This window comes from Lagenorhynchus albirostris, chromosome 11, assembly GCF_949774975.1.
Source record: "Lagenorhynchus albirostris chromosome 11, mLagAlb1.1, whole genome shotgun sequence".
NCBI lineage: Eukaryota > Metazoa > Chordata > Mammalia > Artiodactyla > Delphinidae > Lagenorhynchus > Lagenorhynchus albirostris.
The window spans coordinates 11,893,682-11,917,694 of NC_083105.1; the positions used below are offsets into that span (position 1 = coordinate 11,893,682).

General features: G+C 56.6%; 1 protein-coding gene across 1 annotated transcript in view; it reads left to right on the top strand.

Moving 5' to 3' along the window:
* MYH9 (myosin heavy chain 9) overlaps positions 1–24,013 on the top strand; it is an 89,071-nt gene that overhangs the window by 51,052 nt on the left and 14,006 nt on the right. Inside the window, exons 6-24 of the mRNA XM_060164558.1 lie at positions 2,240–2,332; positions 2,824–2,887; positions 3,449–3,547; positions 3,963–4,106; positions 4,859–4,954; positions 5,736–5,854; positions 7,834–7,986; positions 8,994–9,167; positions 9,842–10,015; positions 12,330–12,444; positions 14,938–15,131; positions 15,460–15,581; positions 16,357–16,426; positions 18,239–18,399; positions 19,247–19,355; positions 20,372–20,503; positions 20,899–21,105; positions 21,638–21,775; positions 22,421–22,544. Of these exons, the coding sequence (XP_060020541.1) occupies positions 2,240–2,332; positions 2,824–2,887; positions 3,449–3,547; positions 3,963–4,106; positions 4,859–4,954; positions 5,736–5,854; positions 7,834–7,986; positions 8,994–9,167; positions 9,842–10,015; positions 12,330–12,444; positions 14,938–15,131; positions 15,460–15,581; positions 16,357–16,426; positions 18,239–18,399; positions 19,247–19,355; positions 20,372–20,503; positions 20,899–21,105; positions 21,638–21,775; positions 22,421–22,544 (2,488 nt within the window). The remainder of the gene's footprint in view (positions 1–2,239; positions 2,333–2,823; positions 2,888–3,448; positions 3,548–3,962; positions 4,107–4,858; positions 4,955–5,735; positions 5,855–7,833; positions 7,987–8,993; positions 9,168–9,841; positions 10,016–12,329; positions 12,445–14,937; positions 15,132–15,459; positions 15,582–16,356; positions 16,427–18,238; positions 18,400–19,246; positions 19,356–20,371; positions 20,504–20,898; positions 21,106–21,637; positions 21,776–22,420; positions 22,545–24,013) is intronic.

The following is a 24,013-nucleotide window of genomic DNA, read 5'->3' on the forward strand; positions in this document are numbered from 1 at the left end:
GCTGGGCCACGAGACACTCTTGAACTTGGTCTGCACCCTTGTGTTCTGGGCCTGTCGCAGCATACTCTGGGGGCGTGCGCGCCCCGCCGTGACCCAGGTGCTCATCCCAAGACTGCCCGTTGGGACACCCCACACCTTAACCTTGTGGGGGACCGGGCTTTGGCCAGACGGCAGGTTGGCAAAGCAGAGCTTGGTGAAGGGACTCTCCAGGTGGGCTTCCAGAGGCTGAACAGTGGCCTTTCACGCTCTTCCTCTTCCTCGCTCTGTTTTCTGTGTGCTATTTAGAGCCCCGGGCAGAAACTCCACCCAGTGAAGCCCTTCGGGAACCGTGTGGGTAATTCCAAACCTCATGAGCACGCACTGCCTACCTTGTAATTTCACAGTATGTGGATTTCATTGAAAAATAAGGGTCTCTTCTGTTCTCAATGAAGAGAAACCCATAGGTTGGCCGCCACCATTGTCACCAGGGAGCTCGGCTTGGGAATCCGAGGTCGTCGCTCCTGGGTTGGCCTGGTGGTCCCACGTTCCACGGTAGCAGCCCGTGTCCCCGACAGAGGCCTTAGCTTTGCGTCCAGGCTGGCGGCAGGCTCCGGTAGGGGCCAAGCTCCCATCTGACTGCGGGAACAGGAGTGGCTCGGCCAGCTTGGCAGCCTGGCCTGTGCTTTGAGAGGATGTTGTAGCGGGTGGGTGAGCAGAGCTCATCCAAATCTGGCTCCATGGGCTGCCTTGGCCGCCTTCCCAGGCCCGCCTGAGCCCGGGGGATGGAGGCCCAGTGTCCTATGACCGCTGGTGCCAAGCACTCCCGTAGAGCCTGCCTGTGGCTCCACTGACCCTCCTCCACTTACTCTGTGCGGTCCGAAAACAAGACTCCCCAGCCCTGGGAGGAGCCCTGACCGGGGCTGGCTGTGGGAAGAGGAGTGTCTGCCGGGGCCCCTTCTGGTCTCTGGTGGGCTCGGTCCGACCCCAGAGCATCCTGGGTGCTCTGCCGACAGGTCTCGTCTGCGGCAGGTGTGCCTGGGAGGCTGTAGTTCACGGCTCTCCCGGGAGCCCCTGCTACTACCCGTTCTGCTCTTCGTCACAAATTACAGGCAGCCTTTATTTTCGGAAAGTCCTGGCTTGACTCCAGCCCTGCTGATAACTATAAAACCCCACCTGGCCCTTGCGTGATGTCCTCTCTCCCTAGAGGGTGCCCGGCTATGAAGGTGAACAAGAGCCGTATTTTCCGCAGGCAGTGTTAGTTATTACCTGGCCTGCTGGCAGGATGAAAGGCCTGCCCACCTGACAGGGTAGAGCCCCCAGGTGGGGCCGGGGATGCAGGGGAGACAGGGCAGTGACTGACAGGTGTGAGGAAGAAACCTTGAATTCGATGACCTACTTTGCTGGTTGATGGCTGGATGACCTTGGGCAAATCATTCCCCCTCCCTCAACCTCTGTCTTCTCTTCTCTGAAATGGGGCTATTCTGTCTTTCCTACCCTCAGTATCGTGAGGATCCAGGGTTAAGAAGGCATAAATAAGGGGGCATGTTGTCAATCACCAGGTGTCATGAGACCCCAAGTAGGGTTTATTGGTGTTCTTGATGAGTAATTCAGAGCGCAACGTGGGCCCTGTTGATCCCATGCTCAGATGCCTGACCTGCTGGGAGCAGGTTTCAGGGCGGGGGGAGTGGAGGACAGGGGACCAGCAAGAGGAATGCAGAGTTTATTCGGACACGGACGAGACGAGCTGGTGTCTTCTGTGGATCTGGTTCCCTCTCTCCTTGTCCTGTGGGAAAAAAAAATTTTTTTGTGGTCTGTCAGGTGGGGATTAGAGGCAAGGAGGACAGAGGGAGGCCAGCATACCTGGGAAGGAAACTGTCCAGGGGAAGGAATGGTGCCTTCATGTCTCTTTTTGGCTCACGTGCTACTTCGCGACGCATCCTCCAGGGTTGATCCAGGCCACTGGGCCAGGTCCCCAGAGCTAGCTGGGTGAGCCACCCGCTTTCCTTTTCGATCCCTGGTCGGTTAGCCCAGGGAAGTAAGTTCAAACCAAGCAGGGTTTCCAGATGCCTGGCGGGAAGGTCACTCTGGAGTGACACGGGGATTGCCAAGACCGGTGTGGCCAGAGCCCATCCGGAAGCCCCAGTCCCTGGCAGGTCGGATGTGTGGACACAGCTCTGCCACCTCCCCTCCACCTGGCGGGGCAGGTCTGCCGGCCCACGCCGCTGCCTGGCCCTCACTGCCCCTCTGGGTTCCTTTCCAGGGCGAGCTGGAGCGACAGCTGCTGCAGGCCAACCCCATCCTGGAGGCCTTCGGGAACGCCAAGACCGTCAAGAACGACAACTCCTCTCGATTTGTGAGTGCCGGCGCTCACGGGCGCCTTCCCCCCGGCCGCTCGCGCCCCAGACGCGGAGGAGGGTCGGACTTGGCGCTTCCCGGCCTGTTGCGTGCAGTAGGCTGGGTCACGCACCTGTGTAAGGAGCCTGCTCGGCTCAGGTGGTAAAGCCAGCGAGGCAGTGGGGAGTCCCTGCCGGTGCCCTGCTTGTCCTGCTGTAACCGGCAGCCAGTTAGAACGCGGGGCCAGACCAGGCAGGAGGAACACCTCCAGATAACTTCTTCCCTCCTCCCCTCTTCCCCTCTGTGGCGGAACTTGGGCACCGCTGGAGCTGGGCCCGGCTCGGGCTTAGCCATGTGGCCCTTCTGAGTCCCGAGCACCCATGCCGTTGGGGTGCGGGGCCCCTGGCCGGGGACACAGGCTCAGTCTCTTGGCTTTCTGCCTCCAGGCTGTACCACGGGAGGTGGGACTGGAGGATGGGGCCTCTGATCTCTTCATCCGTCTTTCCTTAGGGCAAGTTCATTCGCATCAACTTTGACGTCAATGGCTACATTGTGGGAGCCAACATTGAGACTTGTATCCTTGTGGTTAATTGTAACAAGTGTTCTGGGTCTGGGGGGGAGAGGTGTGACCTTGATGGAGAAGAAGCTGCTTCCTGATTCCAGCAGTTTCCCCTCTCCGGGCCTGTTATGACACCTTGTCTGTGCCACCCGGAAGAGGACCAGGATTAAGCTCATTGAGACCTCAGCTCAGAGCTTAGGTTTCTCTTTACGGGCGGGAAAAAGTTCAGCTTAGAATGGGATGGAACCATGGAAGATCATCCAGCGTGGGTCCCAGCGAGTGGAATTGGGTGGACGCTACTTTATTTCTCCCTGGTGTTATAGCCTGTGCTGGTGAGAGTGTTCTGAGCTCTGTTCTCTTGTGAGAAGGGGGCCCTTTAAACAGATAAGGCTCCCAAGTGTGAGGGCTGCTGTTCGCACAGGCTACACCCGTGGAGGGTAGGGCCAAGGTAGTTGGCCTTTGTTTTGTTCTGCCACTTTCTGCTGGTGAAGTTCCGTGGCTTTGGACAGGGCTGGGGGCATGCGGAGGGCTGGCTGCCTCCTCTCCAGCGAGCACGATTCCTTAACGTTTGCAAAGACCTCCTGGAGAAATCTCGTGCCATTCGCCAAGCCAAGGAAGAGCGGACCTTCCACATCTTCTACTACCTGCTGTCTGGGGCTGGGGAGCATCTCAAGAGTGAGTGGTGGGCCCACAGCCTGACACGGGGGCTCCCCCTGCTGTCGGGCCACACACTGCAGTTAGGAAATGAAATCTCGGCCTTTGGGTGGGCCAGAGGGGCGTGACTTCCGCCCCTGGGCCGGCTGACGGCTTGGCCTCTGTTTCCGACCACGCCAGAGGAAAGCCTGGCAGGTCCCTGTGCAGCTGCGGACCTCGGGGCCCCAGTGCTCTCAGGCGGGGGGCGGGGGGGGGGTCTACGTGCGTGCCCATCTCACACGCTGGGGAGAGTCGGCCTTTCCAGCCACTCCGCGGTTTCTGGGGTATTTCAGGGCGCTCCCCGGTCTCCCACACCTTTGAGGTCACGGTGTTGACCGGAGCCTCTGGTTCCAGCACCTCCTGACGTTCACGAAACCTTGCCCTCTGCCCCCCACAGCTGATCTCCTGCTGGAGCCGTACAACAAATACCGCTTCCTGTCCAATGGGCACGTCACCATCCCCGGGCAGCAGGACAAGGACATGTTCCAGGAGACCATGGAGGCCATGCGGATTATGGGCATCCCAGAGGAGGAGCAGATGGGTGAGGGCCGCTCCTCCCGGGGCAGCCTGGGGAGCACTTCCTGCTGGCGCCGGCCCTTAGGGAGTCTGTAACAGCCGGGAGGAGGGCCCTGAGTGTGGGGTAGATGGTCCCTCAGATCGGAGGCTCAGGATTATTTCTTCCCGGTCGTATTGCCTGGGGACATAGGGGAACAGAGGACAGGCTACTAAGTGCCCAGGGTCTGGGTCCACCACTCGTGTTCTTGCCATTTGCTAAAAGTGGGCTAGTCCTGCTTTGTCCAGGGCGAGCGTGGAAGGGGCTTGGCTGGGGTCTCCGCGTTGGCGAAGCTCAGAGTGAACACAGCGTGCAGCTTGCCTGTGTCTTCTCGTTTCTCTAGAGGGAGGGTGAGGAGGGCCTGAAGGCTTTATTTTAAGAAGATTGGGGGACTGCGTTGGGGGACTTCCATTCTCTAGCGTTAGGGTCAGTCACCTTTGCTCCACAGATAGCATGTGAATGGATGGGCGTGGCTGTGTTCCCATAAAACTTTATAAAAATAGACCACGTGCCCCTGGGTAGAGGTGCAGCCTTGGTCCGGACTTGGAGATGTTGGGAATGTTAACGGAGCTTGTATCTAAGCTGAGGTCAGCCAGAGGCCCTGGAGACATGCTTTAGGCCGAGGCCTGGTGCCCCCCACGTGGCTCGTCTTGCCTGAGGGCCTCTGGGGGGAGACACCCCACTCAGGGGCTTATTCCACCCCCCGCCTGGTTCTGACCTGCCTTCGATTGCACCTGAAGGCTTGCTGCGGGTCATCTCGGGGGTCCTCCAGCTCGGCAACATCGTCTTCAAGAAGGAGCGTAACACCGACCAGGCATCCATGCCCGACAACACAGGTGACCGCGTGGGCCCCTCACCTGAAGTAGAGGGGCAGGTGCCTGGGCTTGCACTGGCTTAGGAGAAAGAGTCTTGGAGAAATTCCACACACTCCTGTCTTTTCTGTTGCGTGTGTGTTTGTGGCTGCCCGTCACTGTATTTTTTGTGAAACACACATGAACACGACCCTGCTGCTTCACAGAGTAAGCATCAGAATGAGTTCAAAAACCCATGATCCTATGGCCCAGCATTTCCCCTCATTCGTTCTGAGACCAGACCGGCTGTCTCTGTAAAACAGTCATTTCTGCTGTCACTTGCCTTGCACGTGAACTCGCGAGGACATGAAGCAGTGTCGTCACCCCAGCTCCTCGGTCACTGCTCGTCCCTTGGGTCGTTGCAGGAGACTCGCTTACGTTAGCCTTCACATGCGCTTCTTAGGGGCTCTTGAAAAAATTTGACCCACGCGCGTGTGGATTGCCCTGTTCCGTCCCCTGTGTCTGGGGCAGCGCTGCCTCAAGTCAGTCCTGTTTGTGGGTAGGACCCTCTTTCACACTCAGGACATGGCCTGGGGTGTGCGGAGGTACAGACGCCAGGCCCCCGGTTAGGACCCGTGCCGCCGCCTGTCCGAGGGGAGAGCTGGCTGTTCCGTGTGCCGTGGGGGAAGGGCCGGGGCCCGGGCTGGTTGTCCGGTAACGATCGCCCAGTAACCACAACTTTCCCAGGGTGAGCAGAGGGACCCGTTCTCTTGGGTTTAATTCAAGCCTTTTACCCCTTCCCTCCTTACCCTTTGAAAATCGTCAGCTGCCCAAAAAGTGTCCCACCTGTTGGGTATCAACGTGACCGATTTCACCAGAGGAATCCTCACCCCTCGCATCAAGGTGGGACGGGATTACGTCCAGAAGGCTCAGACGAAGGAGCAGGTAAGCCCTTGGGCTGGGGTCGGGCCGCCTCCTTCGCAAGGGCCGCTGCAGTGGCCAGGTTGAGGCCTGCGCTGCAGCATCCTCGGAGTTCGGTACTGTCACCTGGGTTCCTCACTGGGTCCTCACAGCACCTCAGAGAGCAGGTGGTGTTACCCCCACTGAGAGCACAAGGAAGCTGGGACCAGGGTCCAGGAACATGGCCAAGGCCCCCGCCTAGGAAGCGCCACCCTCGGTGGGAACTCTGGGCTGCCATGTGCCTGTTCCCTGGAGTCAATGTTGAGCTGATTGGTGGGCGAGGATGCAGGGGTATCCTGTTCCAGGATGAAGCGAAACAAGCCCAGAGCGTTCCTGTAGCACAACTCATCCCGGTGCCAGGGCGGCGGCACCCGCCATTCTTGGAGCCCAGGCCTCAGGGCTGTCTGTCCCCCACGTGCTGTCCTGCCGCACGTGGCGAGAGCCGGGCAGGGGCCTGTGCTGCTCGCGTGTGCCCGCCGCCCACGACCCGAGTCCCTGCCCGCAGGGCCTCTGTGGGTGGTTTCTAGTTTCTCTCACGGCCCTGGCGCTGGGTGGTTTTAGGCCGCTGCTCCTCCCGTCTCTCAAAATTACTGTGAATTCACGTTGCTGAGTTCTTTTTCCAAAGGGTGCCGTCCACGGGGCCTCCCGCTGGTGGCTGACAGCTGATGCTGGGCAAAGCCCTCCCTCCAAAGCTGTTTTCAGAAGACAGCGGGCATGATTATGACCAACTGTTCATTTCCCTGATAATTAAAGAAGCTTAATTATTCCATTATGAAAATACGACATGAACACTTAAGATTCAGAAAAATCAAAAAAGTCTAGAGATGGAAAAAAATTGCCCCAGTCCTACCCAGTGATGCTTACTGGGCAGCTTTTTCCTTCCTGCAAGGCCTTTTCCTTCTTTCTTTTCTTTTAAACTACTCTTTTTTTTTCATTTACTTATTTATTTATTTTTTGGCTGCATTGGGTCTTCATTGCTGTGCGCGGGCTTTCTCTAGATGCGGCGAGCGGGGGCTACTCTTCGTTTCGTGCGCAAGCTTCTCATTGTGGTGGCTTCTCTTGTTGCAGAGCACTGGCTCTAGGTGCGCGGGCTTCAGTAGTTGTGGCTCACGGGCTGTAGAGCACAGGCTCAGTAGTTGTGGCACATGGGCTTAGTTGCTCCGTGGCGTATAGGATCTTCCCAGACCAGGGCTTGAACCCGTGTCCCCTGCATTGGCAGGTGGATTCGTAACCACTGCGCCACCAGGGAAGCCCCCTTTCTTTCTTTTTTAAACGTAGTTGTCACCCTTTTTTTTAATTACGGAACTTCTTTTTTTAAAAAAAAAATAGAATTCTTTATTTTTCATTAAAATGTTTCATTTTATAGAATATAGTATAATTTTTCTTTTAACATCTTTATTGGGGTATAATTGCTTTACAATGGTGTGTTAGTTTCTGCTTTATAACAAAGTGAATCAGTTATACATATACATATGTTCCCATATGTAATTACGGAACTTCTTGAACATTTGCACAATAAAGTGGAGAATAGCGCAGGGAGCCCATGTGCCCATCACACAGGCGTCTTCAGGAGTCACTGACTCAAGGCCAAGCTTGGTTCCTGGTTCATCTGGTCGCCCTGCACCCCTAACTGTGTAACTTGAAGCAAATCTCGGACATCTTGTCATTTCTTCTGTAGATACTTCAGTTCGTCCCCATTTATTTTAAAAAGGTCTTTGCAGATGTCTGAGTTCACTCTGCCTGTATTGTTGGATATTTAGGTTACTGCAGCTTCCTTCATTGTAGACACCACCACAGTGAACGTATTTGTGCATGAAGCTTTTTTTCCATCCTTAGGGCTGTTTCTCTTGGTGGGGGGGGGGGGGGGAGGCGGCCCACAGGGGACATTACTGGGGCAGAGGGAATGAGGACTTGAAGGCTTCCTGTATCTGACTCCCCGCCCCCCCGGGTGTCCCCCCCACCAGGCTGACTTTGCCATTGAGGCCTTGGCCAAGGCCACCTACGAGCGCATGTTCCGCTGGCTGGTCCTGCGCATCAACAAGGCTCTGGACAAGACCAAGAGGCAGGGCGCCTCATTCATCGGGATCCTGGACATCGCCGGCTTCGAGATCTTCGATGTGAGCTTCTCCCTTTTGCCCCCTCCCGCCTCCTGAGCCTCTGGGCTGCCTTCTCCTGGGACTGGGGTCCTTTCTCCCATAGCCCCACAGCAATGCGAGCTGGCCACCTCCTTGCTTGTGTGGAGACACAAGACGCCGGTTGGGTGTATTTTTAGCTTAAACAAGATGCCCGGTGGGGTGAATTGGGAGATTGGGATTGACATATATACACTAATATGTATAAAGTGGATAACTAATAAGAACCTGCTGTATAAAAAAATAAAATAAAATAAAATTCAAAACTTAAAAAAAAAAAAGAAAAGATGCCCTTTGCCAACCAGAAATGCTGGCAAGAATGATACCTTCTGGATGGGGTTCCAGGAGGCCTCACAGACAGGGGCTTTCTGTTGATTTATTATTTATGTATTCTCAAATATTATGAGCGGTGTGACAAGTTATTGTCCCTGCGCATAAAGACTTCAGGTAGGAAAAACTGATAAAGTAGATCAGCAGAGGTACTTAACCTGGGGTCCATGGCAGATTTCAGAGGAACCATGAATGTGGGTGGGGGAAAAAAATCACCTCTTTATTTTTACTAACTTTTCCTTGAAATGATGCAGTGTTTTGAATTGTGGCTTGAGCAGAGTGTGCAGACCTCAGTTGCATTAACAGTGGTTGGATGTGTCACCACTAGAAATCAGACGTTTTCACGTCACAACAGTCACTGAAGAGATATAATATCATTTACATTCGTCTCCTTCAAAATTCTGGAAGTTATTAAGCCCGTGGCTTGTGCCTTTTAATGAAGGAGCACCGTGTATTCCTGTCACAATATTTTGATAATCACATTTCCACATAACTTCTTTCTTTTAGAATCTATTTTATGCGTTTAAAAACTTTATCCCGAGATAAGGGACTTCACCAGGCTGCTGGCGAGGTCCGTGGGCCCCAGGAGGTCCTTGCCAAGGGACTTGCAGGCCGTGTAGCGGGAGGGTGGGCACGTCCGTGACCCTGTCTCCCTCTTGCAGCTGAACTCCTTCGAGCAGCTGTGCATCAACTACACCAACGAGAAGCTGCAGCAGCTCTTCAACCATACCATGTTCATCCTGGAGCAGGAGGAATACCAGCGCGAGGGCATCGAGTGGAACTTCATCGACTTCGGCCTCGACCTGCAGCCCTGCATCGACCTCATCGAGAAGCCAGTAAGAGCCACACCTGGGGGGCGGCTTCACCCCCGCCCTCTTCGCTCTGCCCTTCTGGGGCTGGAACTACCCAGAATTCTGACGTGAAACGATTTGCTTTTGCGATGAGTTTGTTTTTCATCAGTTGCATTTTCTAACAAGCAGGAACCCATGTGGCTCCCAGGCCTGTCAGCCAGTCCCCACGATGTCCGAGTCTGCTCTCTTGTTTTATAAACTCAGTGTACGGAAGGCTTTGGGGCTCTGGGGTGCTTCCTCCTCCTCGGGAGGCTTGTCCTAAGTGTCACCTGTCACCATGTAGCTGTGTGGATATGGAGGGCGGGGGAGGGGATGCGGAGGGACTCAGGGAACGGGGCATCTGCTGGGGGCAGCCTCTGGACGTGGGCCGGGGGTCTGCTTGGCCCATCAAGCCCGCCAAGGGATTTCCAGTGCACTCATTGGAGAGCCCTTCTGATGCAGCTGTAGCCTAGACCCCAGAAGTTTCTCTTGGGCTAGAGTCTTAAATTGAGTGCTTTCGGCAGTGCTGCTTCCTCTTCTTCTTCTTCTGCTTTTTTTTCCTCCCTGCGGGGAAGCCCTGCCTACCTTCTGGAGAGATTCTGGGCTTTGGCATCTTACGAGGGCAGGAATGGGTGGGTTTCCAGGTCGAGCTCACCCGTGCGACGCCGTGCTTCCTCCAGGCAGGCCCCCCAGGCATCCTGGCCCTGCTGGACGAGGAGTGCTGGTTCCCCAAAGCCACGGACAAGAGTTTCGTGGAGAAGGTGGTGCAGGAGCAGGGCACCCACCCCAAGTTCCAGAAGCCCAAGCAGCTGAAGGACAAAGCTGATTTCTGCATCATCCACTACGCTGGCAAGGTGAGGCGCACACGCACAGGAAGGTGTCGGCCGGACCTGCGTAGGAGACTTAGAGGCGATTCTAAGACCGGGAGCCCCGAGGTGTGGGGCGGGGCGCAGTGTCCTTGTCCCGGGGCTCGTCCGATAATGTGCCTGGTGCCTTCAGCATTCACGGGACTCCCCCACCTCGCCAAGCACCATCGCGTGTTCCGTTTTGTTAGAAGCTTGCAGCAGTCCTGTGAGGTGCTCAGGCTGGTGTCCTGTTGTGTGTTATCATTAGGTGCATTTTCCAGGCGGGGAAATGAGATTTGTGCTAACGGCGCAGGCCGTGGAGTCTGTGTTAGAGCTCTGCCCCTGTGTGACTTTGGGCTGGTTCCCTCACTTCTCTGAGCCTTGGTTGAGTCACATGGAAAGTGGGGGTGACCACCACGGAACTGGGTAACAGGGATTAAAGGAGCTTGTGAGCCCAGAGTCGGCGGTCGGTGCTCTGGGGCAGGACCTCTCCGCCTCCACACTGCCCACTCGGGGGCCGGGTCAGCCTGTGGTCGGGGCCCGTCCTGTGTGATGTAGGACGTTTAGCAGCGTCTCTGGCTTCTCCCCACCAGAGGTCAGCAGCACCCTCCCTACTTGCCAAACCAGAAATGTCTCCAGACATCCCAGAACATCTGCCACATGGGGGTGGCACAGTCCTCTGGGTGAGACACACCCACAGAGGATGGCTTTGTTATTGCCAAGGCCACCGGCCAGTAAGTGGCAGAGCTGCCTTCACACCAGCTGGAACACATCCTCCAGCTGACTTGTTCCTGGGGCTTGAACCTAACTGAACAGGGATGTCCTGAGTCTGCAGAGGTCCGTGCTTAGACTAAAGCTGGGTTTCCTCAGCAAATTGTGTTGCTTGCATGGAGTATCTAACTATTGGTTACACTCGAGTGTGTGATGAGATTTATTTATTTTGGGGGGCTGTGCCGTGCGGCTTGCAGGATCTTAATTCACCAACCAGGGATCGAACCCGGGCCCACAGCAGCGAAAGTGCCGAGTCCTAACCACTGGACCACCAGGGAATTCCCACAAACTCCCTGTTTAAAAAACCTCTGTTTTCTCGTTACCTAAGGTAATGGCGCCTAAAGCCCCATTTCCACTTCCACCCCTGTTAGAAATGTAGGAGGGCTTTTGTTGCACTGTTGTCTGTGATGCGGAAACTGGGTACACGCAAAAGCCCACGAGGGGCCTGAACGGTGAAACTGACGTGTGCATCCTCGCCTGGGCTGCACCACAGCAGCTAAAAGGACAAGGATGCTGCCTGTGCCCGGGGGACAGATGGCCGAGACACTCAGCTCCAGGGTTTGTCATCTCCCAGGAGGTAACTCTGCCCCTAGGGAGAAAGAAGCCACCATCCTGTACCTTGTCATCAATAGCAGTGCGTGTGCGGAAACCTGTCGAAAGGGGCCAGGAGGGGACCACAGGCTGAGAGCGGCGGTTACTGCTGTGTGGTTTAGGACGGGGGTTGCAGCAGCTTCCCGCTCTGTTTGTATTGTTAGAATATATAATGTTGTACCACTCTTGTTATTAAGGACATATTTCAAAAAAGATAAGAATGGGGGCTTCCCTGGTGGCACAGTGGTTAAGAATCCGCCTGCTAATGCAGGGAACACGGGTTCGAGCCCTGGTCTGGGAATATCCCACATGCTGCGGAGCAGCTAAGCCCGTGCGCCACAACTACTGAGCCCGGGAGCCACAACTACTGAGCCCACATGCTGCAACTACTGAAGCCCGCGTGCCTAGAGCCCGTGCTCCGCAACAAGAGAAGCCACCGCAATGAGAAGCTGGTGCGCCGCAACTAGAGAAAGCCCGCGCGCAGCAACAAAGACCCAACTCAGCCAAAACTAAAATAAATTAATTAAAACAGAAAAAAAGATAAGAATAACGCATATCCAGGAAAACCTGGGTGTCCTGAAATGACAAAGAAAAAGTAAAACTTACTTGCCTGTTACTAAAAAGAAATATTACCACATTTTGGTTAACGTCCTTTCAGGATTTTTTCTTTATGTTCACGTTACCTTAAAAAAATTAAAAACAGAACATTCCGTGGTGTAACTATAACCGTTTGCTTGGGGTTCGCGTGGCTTAAATTTTTTGCTTTCTGCGTGATTCCGCAGAGAACACCCCATGGAGGCCTCCGCCCTGGCCACTCATCATTTCCTCCTTGGGGATGCAGATGCCGGGCCGAGGGTTCACAGTTTTTAATGTTTCCGCCTGTGGGGTCGGCTGGTCATCGGAGAGGCTGCGCGCGCCGAAGTCCCCCAAGCAGCCCGTGACCTGGGGTCCCGTCTTGCAGGTGGATTACAAAGCTGACGAGTGGCTGATGAAGAATATGGACCCGCTGAACGACAACATCGCCACGCTGCTGCACCAGTCCTCCGACAAGTTCGTCTCGGAGCTGTGGAAGGATGGTACGCCCTTGGCCCTCACCCCGCCTCCCGGTGCCCCCGGCTGGGCCTCTTCCCTCCACGGCAGCGGGCCGAGCCCAGGACGTGGACCGCTTAGCACCCGGGAGCCTGGGCTCCTCCGACCCTTACGGTCACCCTGTCCTTGAGCCCCGAGCATCCTTGAACATGCTGCGCAGCCACTTGCTCTTGGGCAGAGGCTTCCTTGGGCTCCGCGGCCACAGACAAGCCCTTTCTAGCGCGGGGGGTCGCGTGACGGCCCGGCGCCCAGGTTCCCGTCCCACTCCTTACTGCCTCCCTGCCTCTCGCCGGTAGCTGGTAGCTCCGGGAGTCGTTCTTTTCCTTGTCTCTGCTGGTCTCTCCTCCCTTCTGCCTGGGTGTTGCTTTAACCTCTCTGTTGCAGAGACGCAGAGCACCCAGAGAGCCCATTTCTATCAGCGCTTTCCTACCCTCCTCCTCCTAGAACCAGGTGACTGGCTGCCCGGTGCGGCGTCCGTCCGTGTGTGGTGCACCCGGGGCTGCGTGACGAGCGCTTCTGCTCAGCGTTCTCTGCCGTGGCGGCTGCTGCCTGACTGTGCCCCTTCCCTGGTCTCGGCCCCGGGCTTGTGGGGAGGCCCCTTCCCCCTCCCCATCGCCTCCAGGCCTCCAGTGCAAAACCAGGCACATCAGGGCCGTGTTTTGGTATTGACACTTCTTGTTAGATCTTAAAAGGAAAAAAAAATCATTTTACAATCTATATCCCCTTCAGAACTCCCGCTCGTGAAGGCGGCGTCTCATTGATTGGATGGCTGCCATGTCTCAGCACGAGGTGCTGTGCGCACTGCTGTTACACGTCCGTGTGTCTGTGCGTGCGTGCACCTGTGTGTGTACGCAGCAGTCGCCTGCTCCTCCCGGGCCAGGCCTTCCGGGGGCAGGGCACACTTACATGAAGCGGCGAGTTGTTGCGGGGCGTGTTTGACCTCACGCTGGGCAACCTGAGTGGCCGTCACAAGCCACCCACTCCCAGGACACCTTTGGTGGCCAGAGGGGCCCTGCGGTGGCTGCATGAGGTCCAGATGCCTCCCGTTTTAATTGAGAGGGTTCATCGGGTCCATCCTCACTCCCAGCTTCCCTCTTGAGCAACAGTCCTTTGTGTTGCCTTCAAAAAAATAAGAGATCTGGCCGCAGAGGAATAGGAAACCGACTTTGTCACAGAATTCTTAACTTTTGTAGCCAGCAATGGAAGCTTTCAAATTTAACATTGGCTCTTGCTTAAGACTGGCCTCAAATTGCCGGCCACTTAGGTTGGGTTTGTTCGTTGTTTTGTTTCCGCCTGGGAGGAAGCAGTTCATTTCATTGTTCTGGGTGGGAGCCATGGTGATGAGGGCTTCTTCCTTGGAGGGTGGGCTTAGATGATAAAGACCCCTGAGCTTGGAGACCAGGGGAGACGAGAGGGAGAAGGGGTCGTCACTGGCAGAAGTGGTTGTCTGGAACTCTCTGCTCCGACACCATTCCTGCTGCGCCAGGTCCCTGATGTAGAGAGCCCTGCGTGGGGCCGCTGCAGACAGAGAGGGGCTCGTCCAGAGTCCTGCAGGCGACGGCAGAGTAGCTTTAGAGCTCCTGCCTTCTGACTCCTAGCCCAGTGCTCTCGGGTAAAGGTCAACGTGAATTCTGGGTGCTGAGTTTTTCATTTCCTCTGGGATCCGAGGACTACAGGGTTCCTGTAAGCCAAGTTGAACACCTCCTCGGAGCCAGGCAAGTGGACGAGCTTGGCTCGCCACTCCAAAATGCGTTATTAGGTCTGTTTTCTTTTTGCAGTTATTCTCATAGCAAAGGGTTGTTATTTACCAGCCATCACAACACTCACCAAAAGGCTACACAGCTCCTATCAACTTATCTGAATCGCAGCTAGTGTGAAAGGGGATTCTGTTTTGTTTTGTTTTGTTTTGTTTTGGAGTATAATTGCTTTACAATGTTGTGTTAGTTTCTGCTGTACAATGAAGTGAATTAGCTATATGTACACCTATATGTCCTCCCTCCCACCCCCATCCTCCACCCTCAACACACACACATCCCCCCCATCTAGGTCGTCACAGAGCACTGAGCTGAACTTCCTGTGCTTCCAGGTTCCCACTAGCTATCTGTTTTACACGTGGTAGTGTATAAACGTCAATCCTAATCTCCCAGTGTTAGCTCTGTCGTGTCTCTGGGTTAGGAGCTTTCCAGGGTGGCTGAGATGAGCGCCGTGGATGTGGAGTTAGCCTTCACAGGTGCGCTGCTCCCCTCAGTGGCTCTGCACCCTTTCCAAAGCGTGCTTCCTGCTTTCTGCTCCTTGCTCACAAGGCCACCTTCGCTCAACATTTGGAGATGACTTTAGCCTGCTGTGTAGACTCCAAGTAGAAACAGTCTGCTGTTCCGTAGTCTCCTCTCTTTCTGTCCAGATTGTCTGTCTGTCTTTCCCACCCCTCCGCCCTCACCTGGTCCGCCGGGTACTCAAGTGCTTCTGCGTGCTCTCTGCAGTGGACCGCATCATCGGCCTGGACCAGGTGGCCGGCATGTCGGAGACGGCGCTGCCAGGGGCCTTCAAGACACGCAAGGGCATGTTTCGCACGGTGGGACAGCTGTACAAGGAGCAGCTGGTCAAGCTCATGGCCACGCTGAGGAACACCAACCCCAACTTCGTCCGCTGCATCATCCCCAACCACGAGAAGAAGGTGTGGGCGGGCACACATGCGGGCCACTCCACTCTTGTCTGTCTCCCTGTGCAGAAGCTCTGTCCCCCGCCGCGCACAGTGGCCTCGGTTAAGTTCCCCGGCGGGGTGGCTCAGGCACCCTTAGGGGCTAAGCTGCCTTCGTAGCCTGTGTTTCTGCCTCTCCCGGACCTGGATCACGTAATTAACTGGGCTGTCAAAACCTGTGGGCGGCAGCGACTCCCAACTCCCTTGGGGGCTTTTGCCCTGTTTCATGCAGAGGGGGCTGCCCCTCTCTCCATCAGTTCCTGGGCGCAGAAGTAAGAGCAGGTGCGTGTATTTTCCTCCCTAGGCTGGCAAGCTGGACCCCCATCTGGTGCTGGACCAGCTGCGCTGCAACGGGGTTCTCGAGGGCATCCGAATCTGCCGCCAGGGCTTCCCCAACCGCGTGGTCTTCCAGGAGTTCCGGCAGAGGTGAGCAGGGCCCAGGGCCGGCTGCATCCCAGCAGGGGCCTCCGGTAGGGGAGCCGTTTCCTCGTCCACATTGAGTTGAGTTCCGGCCGGCTCCTCACACGGTTCTCTGTGCCACCGTCTACGGGAGGAGGGATTTCTCTGTTTTGTTCCTGAAACAAAAGTTATCTCATTGGCTTTCACTCCTAGTCACTTTGGGAGCCTGGCGCTGTTTGCTACAGTTAGAGGAGCTCTGAAAAGAAATTAAAGGAGGAACAGCCGGAGCCTTGGGTGTTAAAGGAACTTGATGGAAATGGAAGTCTGCTGTGTGTGCAGAGGGGGACAGTAGTGACACCGGCTTCTTTGCTTAATGACTGTGTTTAGTGCCAGTTGCTGTCTTGATGCAGCCCTGAGTTTAATTTCTTGGACCACCCCGTTGATTGGTGGTTCCCTGCGCATCTCAGTGAAGAGGTGGGCGTGGCCTTCTGGGGTTACAGACGCGGATGCTGGGTGATTAGCAGTTAGTAAGCCCACTGCAAAACTCACCCTTGAGTGAATGAAACAGCCCGACATGAGTTTCCATTCGCTTTCTGGAAAGCACCAGGCCTTCCTCGTGCCATTTAGCCTAAGGAAAGAGCAGGGCGGGGTTCACCGAATGTCCCCTTTCCTTAGGAGACTCTGTGGAAAGAATTCTACATCCGCTACACCACAGGGACGACCCTAATCTCTCACGTATGTTCCAGGCCCCGTGGAAGCCAAGCGAGGGCTAACCTGACCTGGCTGTCCTTCTCTTCCTCAGATACGAGATCCTGACACCAAATTCCATTCCTAAGGGCTTCATGGATGGGAAGCAGGCGTGTGTGCTCATGGTGAGTCGAGCTGCTGTGTTGGGTGGCCTGTGGCCTGCTGGGCATCCGTGTGGCCAGCGCCCCTGTGACTGGACAGGGTCCTTTGCATCCATTGGCACCGTGCTCTCTTGTTCCTCCAACAAGCCAGTTCTGACTCTGCCGGGTGCCCTGAACGGCAGCCCCCTTAGCCCTTGGTGGGGTCGGGACAGCGTGTGGGAGCCAGGTGGGAGGGAGGAGGCCAGAGCCGCGGCGTGGCAAGGCTGTGGTGTGAGACGGCCTCTTCCTTTTGGGCACGTTCTGGTTCTTTCTTGTGCACGTCTCCTCCGATCTTCACATGCAGTGTGGTCGGCGGGGCAGCTTGCCACCAGGGCGCCACGACCAGCCCAAAGCTGCCGGTGTCTGAGTTTCTGGACCTTTCCTCTCTTTCCCCCAGCTCTGAACCAGTGCCTGACGGGCAGTGGGCACTGGATTCTGCATAGCGAATGAAGGCCCTGTGGTGACCCAGTGGCCGCGCTGAGGCTGTACCCACTCAGTCGTTTTTCTGCTTTGCAGGCAGGCGTCCCGCTGGGCCTGACGTGTCCAGAGTCAGTAGCCACCACCTCCTGCTTGCTTTACTTCGCGTTCTTTCCAAAGAGTCAGCAGAGGATAGGCCGGGCTTGGGGGTGGGGGAGGAAAGAGAAGAGGGAAGAAAAATTCAACACCTGCTCTGTGCAAAGCCACACATTAAGGGACAGGGAGATGGGGGCTAGAAAAGGAGGGAGAAGACACAGCTCCCTGCTCTCCGATGCTTGTCACCTGGCAGAGAGGAGGCGTGAAGGATGGAGGGTGTGCTTCCAGCTCGTGTCTGGGCCGCTGTTTCTCCGGAGGCTGAGTTAGCTGCTGGCCAGTGAGGGGTGTCCCCACTTCTGGCATAAGCAGGTCTCCTCCGTCCAGCCCTGCAGGGAAGATGGGCAGCTTGGGCTCTTCATGCCGGGAGGGAGGTGGGGCACGTGGCCGGGGGATGCCCTCAGTGGCTCCACCTGCCCTGGGCCTCCCTTTTCACAGGGCCTCTGCCGGGTCGTTCGTGGACACCAAGGCCCCCCGATCCCACTTACCCTATTCAAGGCTCTGCCTCTTGGAGCTTGTTCTAAATCTCTTCTCTCCCAGGCAGACAGTTGGACAGACAGACCCTTGCCAGTGGGCTTAGTAAAAGAGCCTGGTTCCTGTACCAAAACAGCCCGGTAGTGGTAATGACGGCTGAAGCCCGTTCGGCACTGGTCACACGCTTGACCCTTGGTGCTTTCTGTGCGTTCTCTTGTTTGACTCCCACGGCTCTCCTAGAAAGGAGGTGCTATTATTTGCTTTGTCTGTTAACTTTTCTTTTAATTAAAGAAACCGTTATTCCCATTTTACAGCTGAGGAAATATGGGCTCACGGAGGTCAAGGCCTAGGGTCATCTAGTTACTATTTGATCCTGGCCTGAGCTGGAGTCTCTGCTGGGCTTGGACCAAACAATGATGCTTGGCCACCTCTGCTTGGAGGGAGACTTAACTGGGCATTTGTAGAGCGTGACTGCAGTGTGCGGGGCGGCACAGAGAAGGAAGAGGAGACCTCCAGGGTCCCTTCAGGGCCGAGATTCTGTGCTTCTCTGCAAGTCTGACTCGTTACCTGCCCCATGCCGGCCCCCACCTGCCTGCTCCCCAGCGTGCCCCCGGCCGCGCTTTCCCTGCACCAGGAGAAGGCTGCCCACAGAGCAGGCCTGACCCAGGTTCCAGGCCCCTCCCCCGTCCTTGGCCTTGCTCCAGGGCTCCGCAGGGGTGGCAAGGGGTAAGTGGCCAACTCGCCTCCGTCTAGATCAAAGCCCTGGAGCTCGACAGCAACCTGTACCGCATCGGCCAGAGCAAGGTCTTCTTCCGGGCCGGCGTGCTGGCTCACCTGGAGGAGGAACGGGACCTGAAGATCACGGACGTCATCATCGGCTTCCAGGCCTGCTGCAGGGGCTACCTGGCCAGAAAGTGAGTCCTGGGACGCCCACCCCACCCAGCCTGCCCCGCGCTCGGGCCCTCCCAGCTCTCCTGTAGCGGAGGACACTGAGGAAGCGGTGGCCTGGGCGCCCTAGTGCCAGTCAGGTGTCGCCCCGGGAGGCCCCCGTGGCCTTCCCTGCCCCCCTACTTCCTGGATTTCTGCCTGAGGTTTAAAGTGAGCTGGTGGGAGGGGTGACTGTGCTTGGATTTGCTCGTCACGAAAGCTCCTACCACCGCTATTCCTTCCTGTGTCCCTCACGTAAGGATGACACCCAGAGCCGGCTGTCCCCAGAGGACGCCGTGCTCCCAGAGGAGGAGGCCATCCTTGAGTCCCGAGCAGCTCTCGTGGAGGTCAGGGGCTGACTTGCTGCGGGAAGGTGGGTGGAGCAGCTGCACATCTGTCCCCTGAGCCCTCCGTGTCTGTGCTCAGGGGTGTCTGTTCCAGCCTGAGATCTGAGCGCTGGGGGGCGCAGCATGAGTTTGTGGAGTTTGGACAAATGGACCTGTGTAGGACATCAGCTGCGGACGTTCTCCCTCTAAACCAAAGCCACAAGATCGCGGGTGGTACCAGGGTGGGGAGCTGCGGTCGCTAGACGGACTTGGTGACCAGGGCTCACACTTGACTCGTATCTGTGGTGACCTCGGCCCCAGGCACCCTCTGTGAGGTCACCCACAGGATTCAACCCGAAGCCGACCTCCTTCCCGCCACGTCTGTTTCGTGGTGCCCCCGGCAGGGGTCGGTCCCTCCGGAAAAGCCTCCACAAGTGAGGTCAGGACTGTCGGGAGGGAGGTGTGCCGTCCCCCACCTGGAGGGCTGACTGTGACCCTCGCCCCACAGGGCCTTCGCCAAGAGGCAGCAGCAGCTGACGGCCATGAAAGTCCTGCAGAGGAACTGTGCCGCCTACCTCAAGCTGCGCAACTGGCAGTGGTGGCGGCTCTTCACCAAGGTGGGTCTGGAAGGGCCTCCGCGTGACACGGGGGACGGGCAGGCCTCACGCTGGCCTCCTGCAGGGCTCAGGCCCTGGGGCTGGTACTTTGCCTTTGCGTCCCTGTGCTCAGCACAGGAGCCCTGGATGATCCTGCCCATGGGGTCTAGAGGGGTGTGAGCCGGGGCACGTGTCCGGCGTGGACGGCCATGGTGCTATCGGGCTGGGCTAGGGCGGCTCCTGGGATGTCAGGGCCCAGCCCGCCCACCACGGTTCCACGTGGAGACAGAGCTGCCCACCCAGAAACCACGGGCAGGTCAGAATCTGCGCCCGCTGGATGGGTCCTCCCTAGCCTTTACAAAAAATTCGTTCATTAGTAAAGTTGTTCAGGCTGCTTTTGTTTATGATAAGTAATCTGTGGTAATTGCGAAAAGTTAGACTAACCACAAGGGTAAACAAGAAAATAAAAATTCACCTATAATCCCTTCATCCTTGTGCCAACGTCAATATTGAATAGATGTTTCCATGTTTAGTCTGCTTTTAAAAAATTTTTTTTCACTCCCAGTAAATCTCTGCTGTGTAAACCACAAACGTTCTTACGTAGCTGAGCTTTGACTTGTATAAACAGTCATGTACTTTGCATTTTGCATCTAAAATTCCTTCATGAGCATCATTTTTTAAAAGTCAGCATACTGTTCCCTAGAGCTGTTTCATAATTTATCTGACTATTTTTCCAGCAGTGGATGTTTATCTCTCTGAAATTTTCACTGTTATAAACAACGCTGTCCTGAACATCTTCACGTACACATAGGGGTAGTTTCCCCGAAACGTAGCTAGTGGGTCAGAGGCCTATGGCACGCAGTACCAAATTGATTTCCAGAAAGATTGTACCCATTTGCACCTCCTCTGCCCTGCGTCCTACCTGCCCCTCACTCTCATGAGCTTGCGCTTCCACAGGTGAGGGGAAGGCGCCACGGCTCTCAGCCTGGACAGGCATCTTCCCCTGAGCACGTTTCCTCCTCAATCTCCTCTCCTAGGTCAAGCCGCTGCTGCAGGTGAGCCGGCAGGAGGAGGAGATGATGGCCAAGGAGGAGGAGCTGGTGAAGGTGCGGGAGAAGCAGCTGGCCGCTGAGAGCAGGCTCTCAGAGATGGAGACCCTCCAGTCCCAGGTGGGTGTCTGCAGGCTCTGCCCAGGCAGTGCTGCCACCTGCTGGCAACCAGTAGGCGAGGCATGCCTGGTTAATTTCTCTGCAGACCCTGTTCGGGGTTTCGTGATGTAGGAAGGCTACTCCATGGGATGGGAAGCTCATGAGTGTTGGGTTCAAGGCCCAGCCCCTCTCTGAGCCTGTTTCCTCGGGATCTTGACGTACAGCTCACGGAGCGGTGGTGAGGGACGGTGGGCGTGATGTTTAAACATGCGGGGCAGCTTAAGCGTCCTGAGATGGGAGCTGCTCTCGTCAGCAGGGTTCTCCCTGCAGGAGCCTGCACTGGAGACCAGTTCTCCTGTGGATACAAGTGGCCCGAGGCGGCCGTAAGAGCTCACATTTCCCACGTGTTCTCGCAGCTCATGGCTGAGAAGTTGCAGCTGCAGGAGCAGCTCCAGGCAGAAACGGAACTGTGTGCCGAGGCCGAGGAGCTCCGGGCCCGCCTGACCGCCAAGAAGCAGGAGCTCGAAGAGATCTGCCATGACCTGGAGGCCAGGGTGGAGGAGGAGGAAGACCGCTGCCAGCACCTGCAGGCTGAGAAGAGGAAGATGCAGCAGAACATCCAGGTGCCCAGAGGAGGGGCAGGGCCGGACCCCAGGCATGGGGCGGGGGGTGGGCTGCGTGGGGAGCAGGGGTGCCACGAGTGCCATGGGAGGACAGCCTTTGTCCCGGGGGCAGCCTTGGAGACGTGTTCTCTTTGGGGCTTTTTTTTTTTTTTTTTTACGGCCATGCTGGGCGGCTTGTGGGATCTTAGTTCCCTGACCGGGAATTGAACCCGGGCCCATCAGCAGTGAGAGCTCGGAGTCTTAACCACTGGAGCACCTGGGAATTCCCTGGGTGGTTATTTCTGACGTGTCAGATGCCTGTTAGCGCTGCCCCACTGAGCGTCGAAGCCAATTTAATTCCCCTCCTCGTCCTGGCTCTGGCTGGTCTGAGGAGCGGAGAGCGGATGCTTGCTGGACGAGGCCCCTCGGAACACGTGACCCCGCGATTGGACTGGGGTTCTTGTCCCCGCACCCTGGTTTTAAATACATGACCGCACACGTGGGGGCCGGGCTGCATGCAAGTTGCTCAGGCGTCGCCCCGGCTTCCCGTTAGGAACTGGAGGAACAGCTGGAGGAAGAGGAGAGCGCCCGGCAGAAGCTTCAGCTGGAGAAGGTGACCACTGAGGCCAAGCTGAAGAAGCTGGAGGAGGGCCAGATCATCCTGGAGGACCAGAACTGCAAGCTGGCCAAGGTGGGGCGGCAGCCCGGCAGCCGGGGCACGGGGACGAGCGGCTGGGGCAGCGGCTCCAGGCTCGGGGCTGCGGCTGGGTCCCTGTCAGCGTCCGCCTGGTGACAGATAACAGCTGGGAATCAAGTTAGAGGAGAAGGAGGGACAAGGTCAGGATGCTGACCTCCATCTCCAGAGGATGGGGGTGGCCAGGTTGACAGGGCAGGGCGGCTGCCTGGGACCCTGTGATGTGGGGAGTTACGCTGGCTGTGTGGCCACCACTGTGGGATTAGGACTCCACTGGTGGCCACACAGAACAGAAAGTGAGAAGGGCAGGGGCACTTCGGGGGATGAGGAAGGGGGAGGTCGAAGGCATGCAGGAGGTGGCGTCATCCCGCCTGCCCTGAATTCCCTCACTGACGCTCACTGTTACCTGGCGGCTCTTCTCACCTGAGCAGAAAGGGGTGACGCAGGCCCAGCTATTGCAGGGGAGCTAGTGACCTTTCTGAATGACTCCTTTGATCTAGGAAATCCTAATGAACTTGACCAGGTGTTTAAGGCCCTGCCCCGCCATTCAGTCCTCAGTGTCGGGGTGAGCCGTGCCCTGAGGAGAGCTGACATGTTCTGCGCTCAACTGACTTTAAGCTCTGACCCACCCTCGCCCCCCAGGAGAAGAAGCTGCTGGAAGACAGAATAGCCGAGTTCACCACCAACCTCACGGAAGAGGAGGAGAAATCTAAGAGCCTGGCCAAGCTCAAGAACAAGCACGAGGCGATGATCACCGACCTGGAGGGTAAGGGGTTGGCGGCAGCAATGGTCGGACTCGGGATCGCTCGAGTGTCCCCTGCTCGGGGGCCCAGCCTGGGCCTCGCTGCCAGGAGCTGGAGTGCCGGCCGGGTCTCCCGCTCGCTCTGTGCGGGCGAGGCTGGGGTCTGTGGTATCCGGCCGCTGCCCTCGAGACATGGGGGTCAGCGCCCGCTCCCTGTGGAGTCTGGACCTCCAGGCACTGGTTGGGAGGGACGCTCCCCCAAGTGACGAGTGTTGAGAATTGAGCTCTGGCGTTTCTCTCGTGTCGCGCACCGTGCGTTTCACAAGCTTCTGAGACTTCCTAGGAGCTTCTAGCTTTCACTGCGACTCTGCCACTTACTAGCTGTGTCATCTTGTACCTATTAATCTCCGTGAGCTTGAGTTTCTCTTACCTCTAAGGGGACACAGCGAAAGGGTGAGTGTGAGGAATGAACTAAATAATGCGCATGGACATGCTGTGTGTGTTGTAAGATGCCGGGCAGGTATCGCGAGAGGCCGTTGCTTCACGTGGGGCAGGGAGACAAACCATGCCTCCGTCTCCCCGTGCCCTGGGATCCGTGGTGGCTGGGAGGTTGGCACAAGCCCAGGTCTGTGCTGTCTGGGGACCCCTTGTCCCCCTGCCCCTTGAGAGGAGTGGTACAGGGGGCAAGGGGAGCCCAGACCACCGGGGGGGGCTCTGAGCTCCAGCCAGAAACCACTGCTCCCTCTGGGGAGACATGGGGCAGCCTGGTGCGCAGGGCAGTTGTCAGTGCCCAGTGGACGTAGGGCTGAAACCATCTGGGCTGGTCGCTAGGAGAATTTTCCCAGCTTGGTTTCTTGGCCCCTCCTGGGTGAAGGTGTTCAGACCATCAAGGGGAAGAGACGTCCTGACACAGAGATCTCTTCACCTGGGAATAGTCTGAAAGACTCCATCATCCAGGAGGTCTTGGGGCAGCAGGCCGGCTGGATTGGCAGACGTGAAAGTTTGACACTAACAAGTGTTGCCAAAGATGTAGAACAGTCAGAACACACACACGCTGCCAGTGGGAGTATAAATTGGTAGACAGTTTCGGAGAACGGTCTGCCAGTGCCTAGTGAGGTTGAAGCTTTGCCTGCAACCCATCCCTCTTGTCCATGTGCATTGGGAGTCATGGGCAAGAATGCTCACGGCTTCGTGGCTGAGGAGGGCACACAGCCGTAGGCTGTGCCCATCAGCTGTAGGATAGACAGATAAGTTGTGGTGTGTTCACATGGTGGAATACACAGACAGAAGTCCAAATGGATCCATTATTACAGTGACACTTAAGTTGTAAATCTCAAGATTTTAATGTTGAGCGACAAAGGTAAGATGAGGAATAAGAGTCGCCAGCCCTTACTGCGCACACTCTATGGGCAGGCACGGTTCCAGGTGCTTTCAGACACCAACACATTTGAGCCTCCCAGCAGCCTAAGGAAGTAGCTTGTCTTATAGCCTTA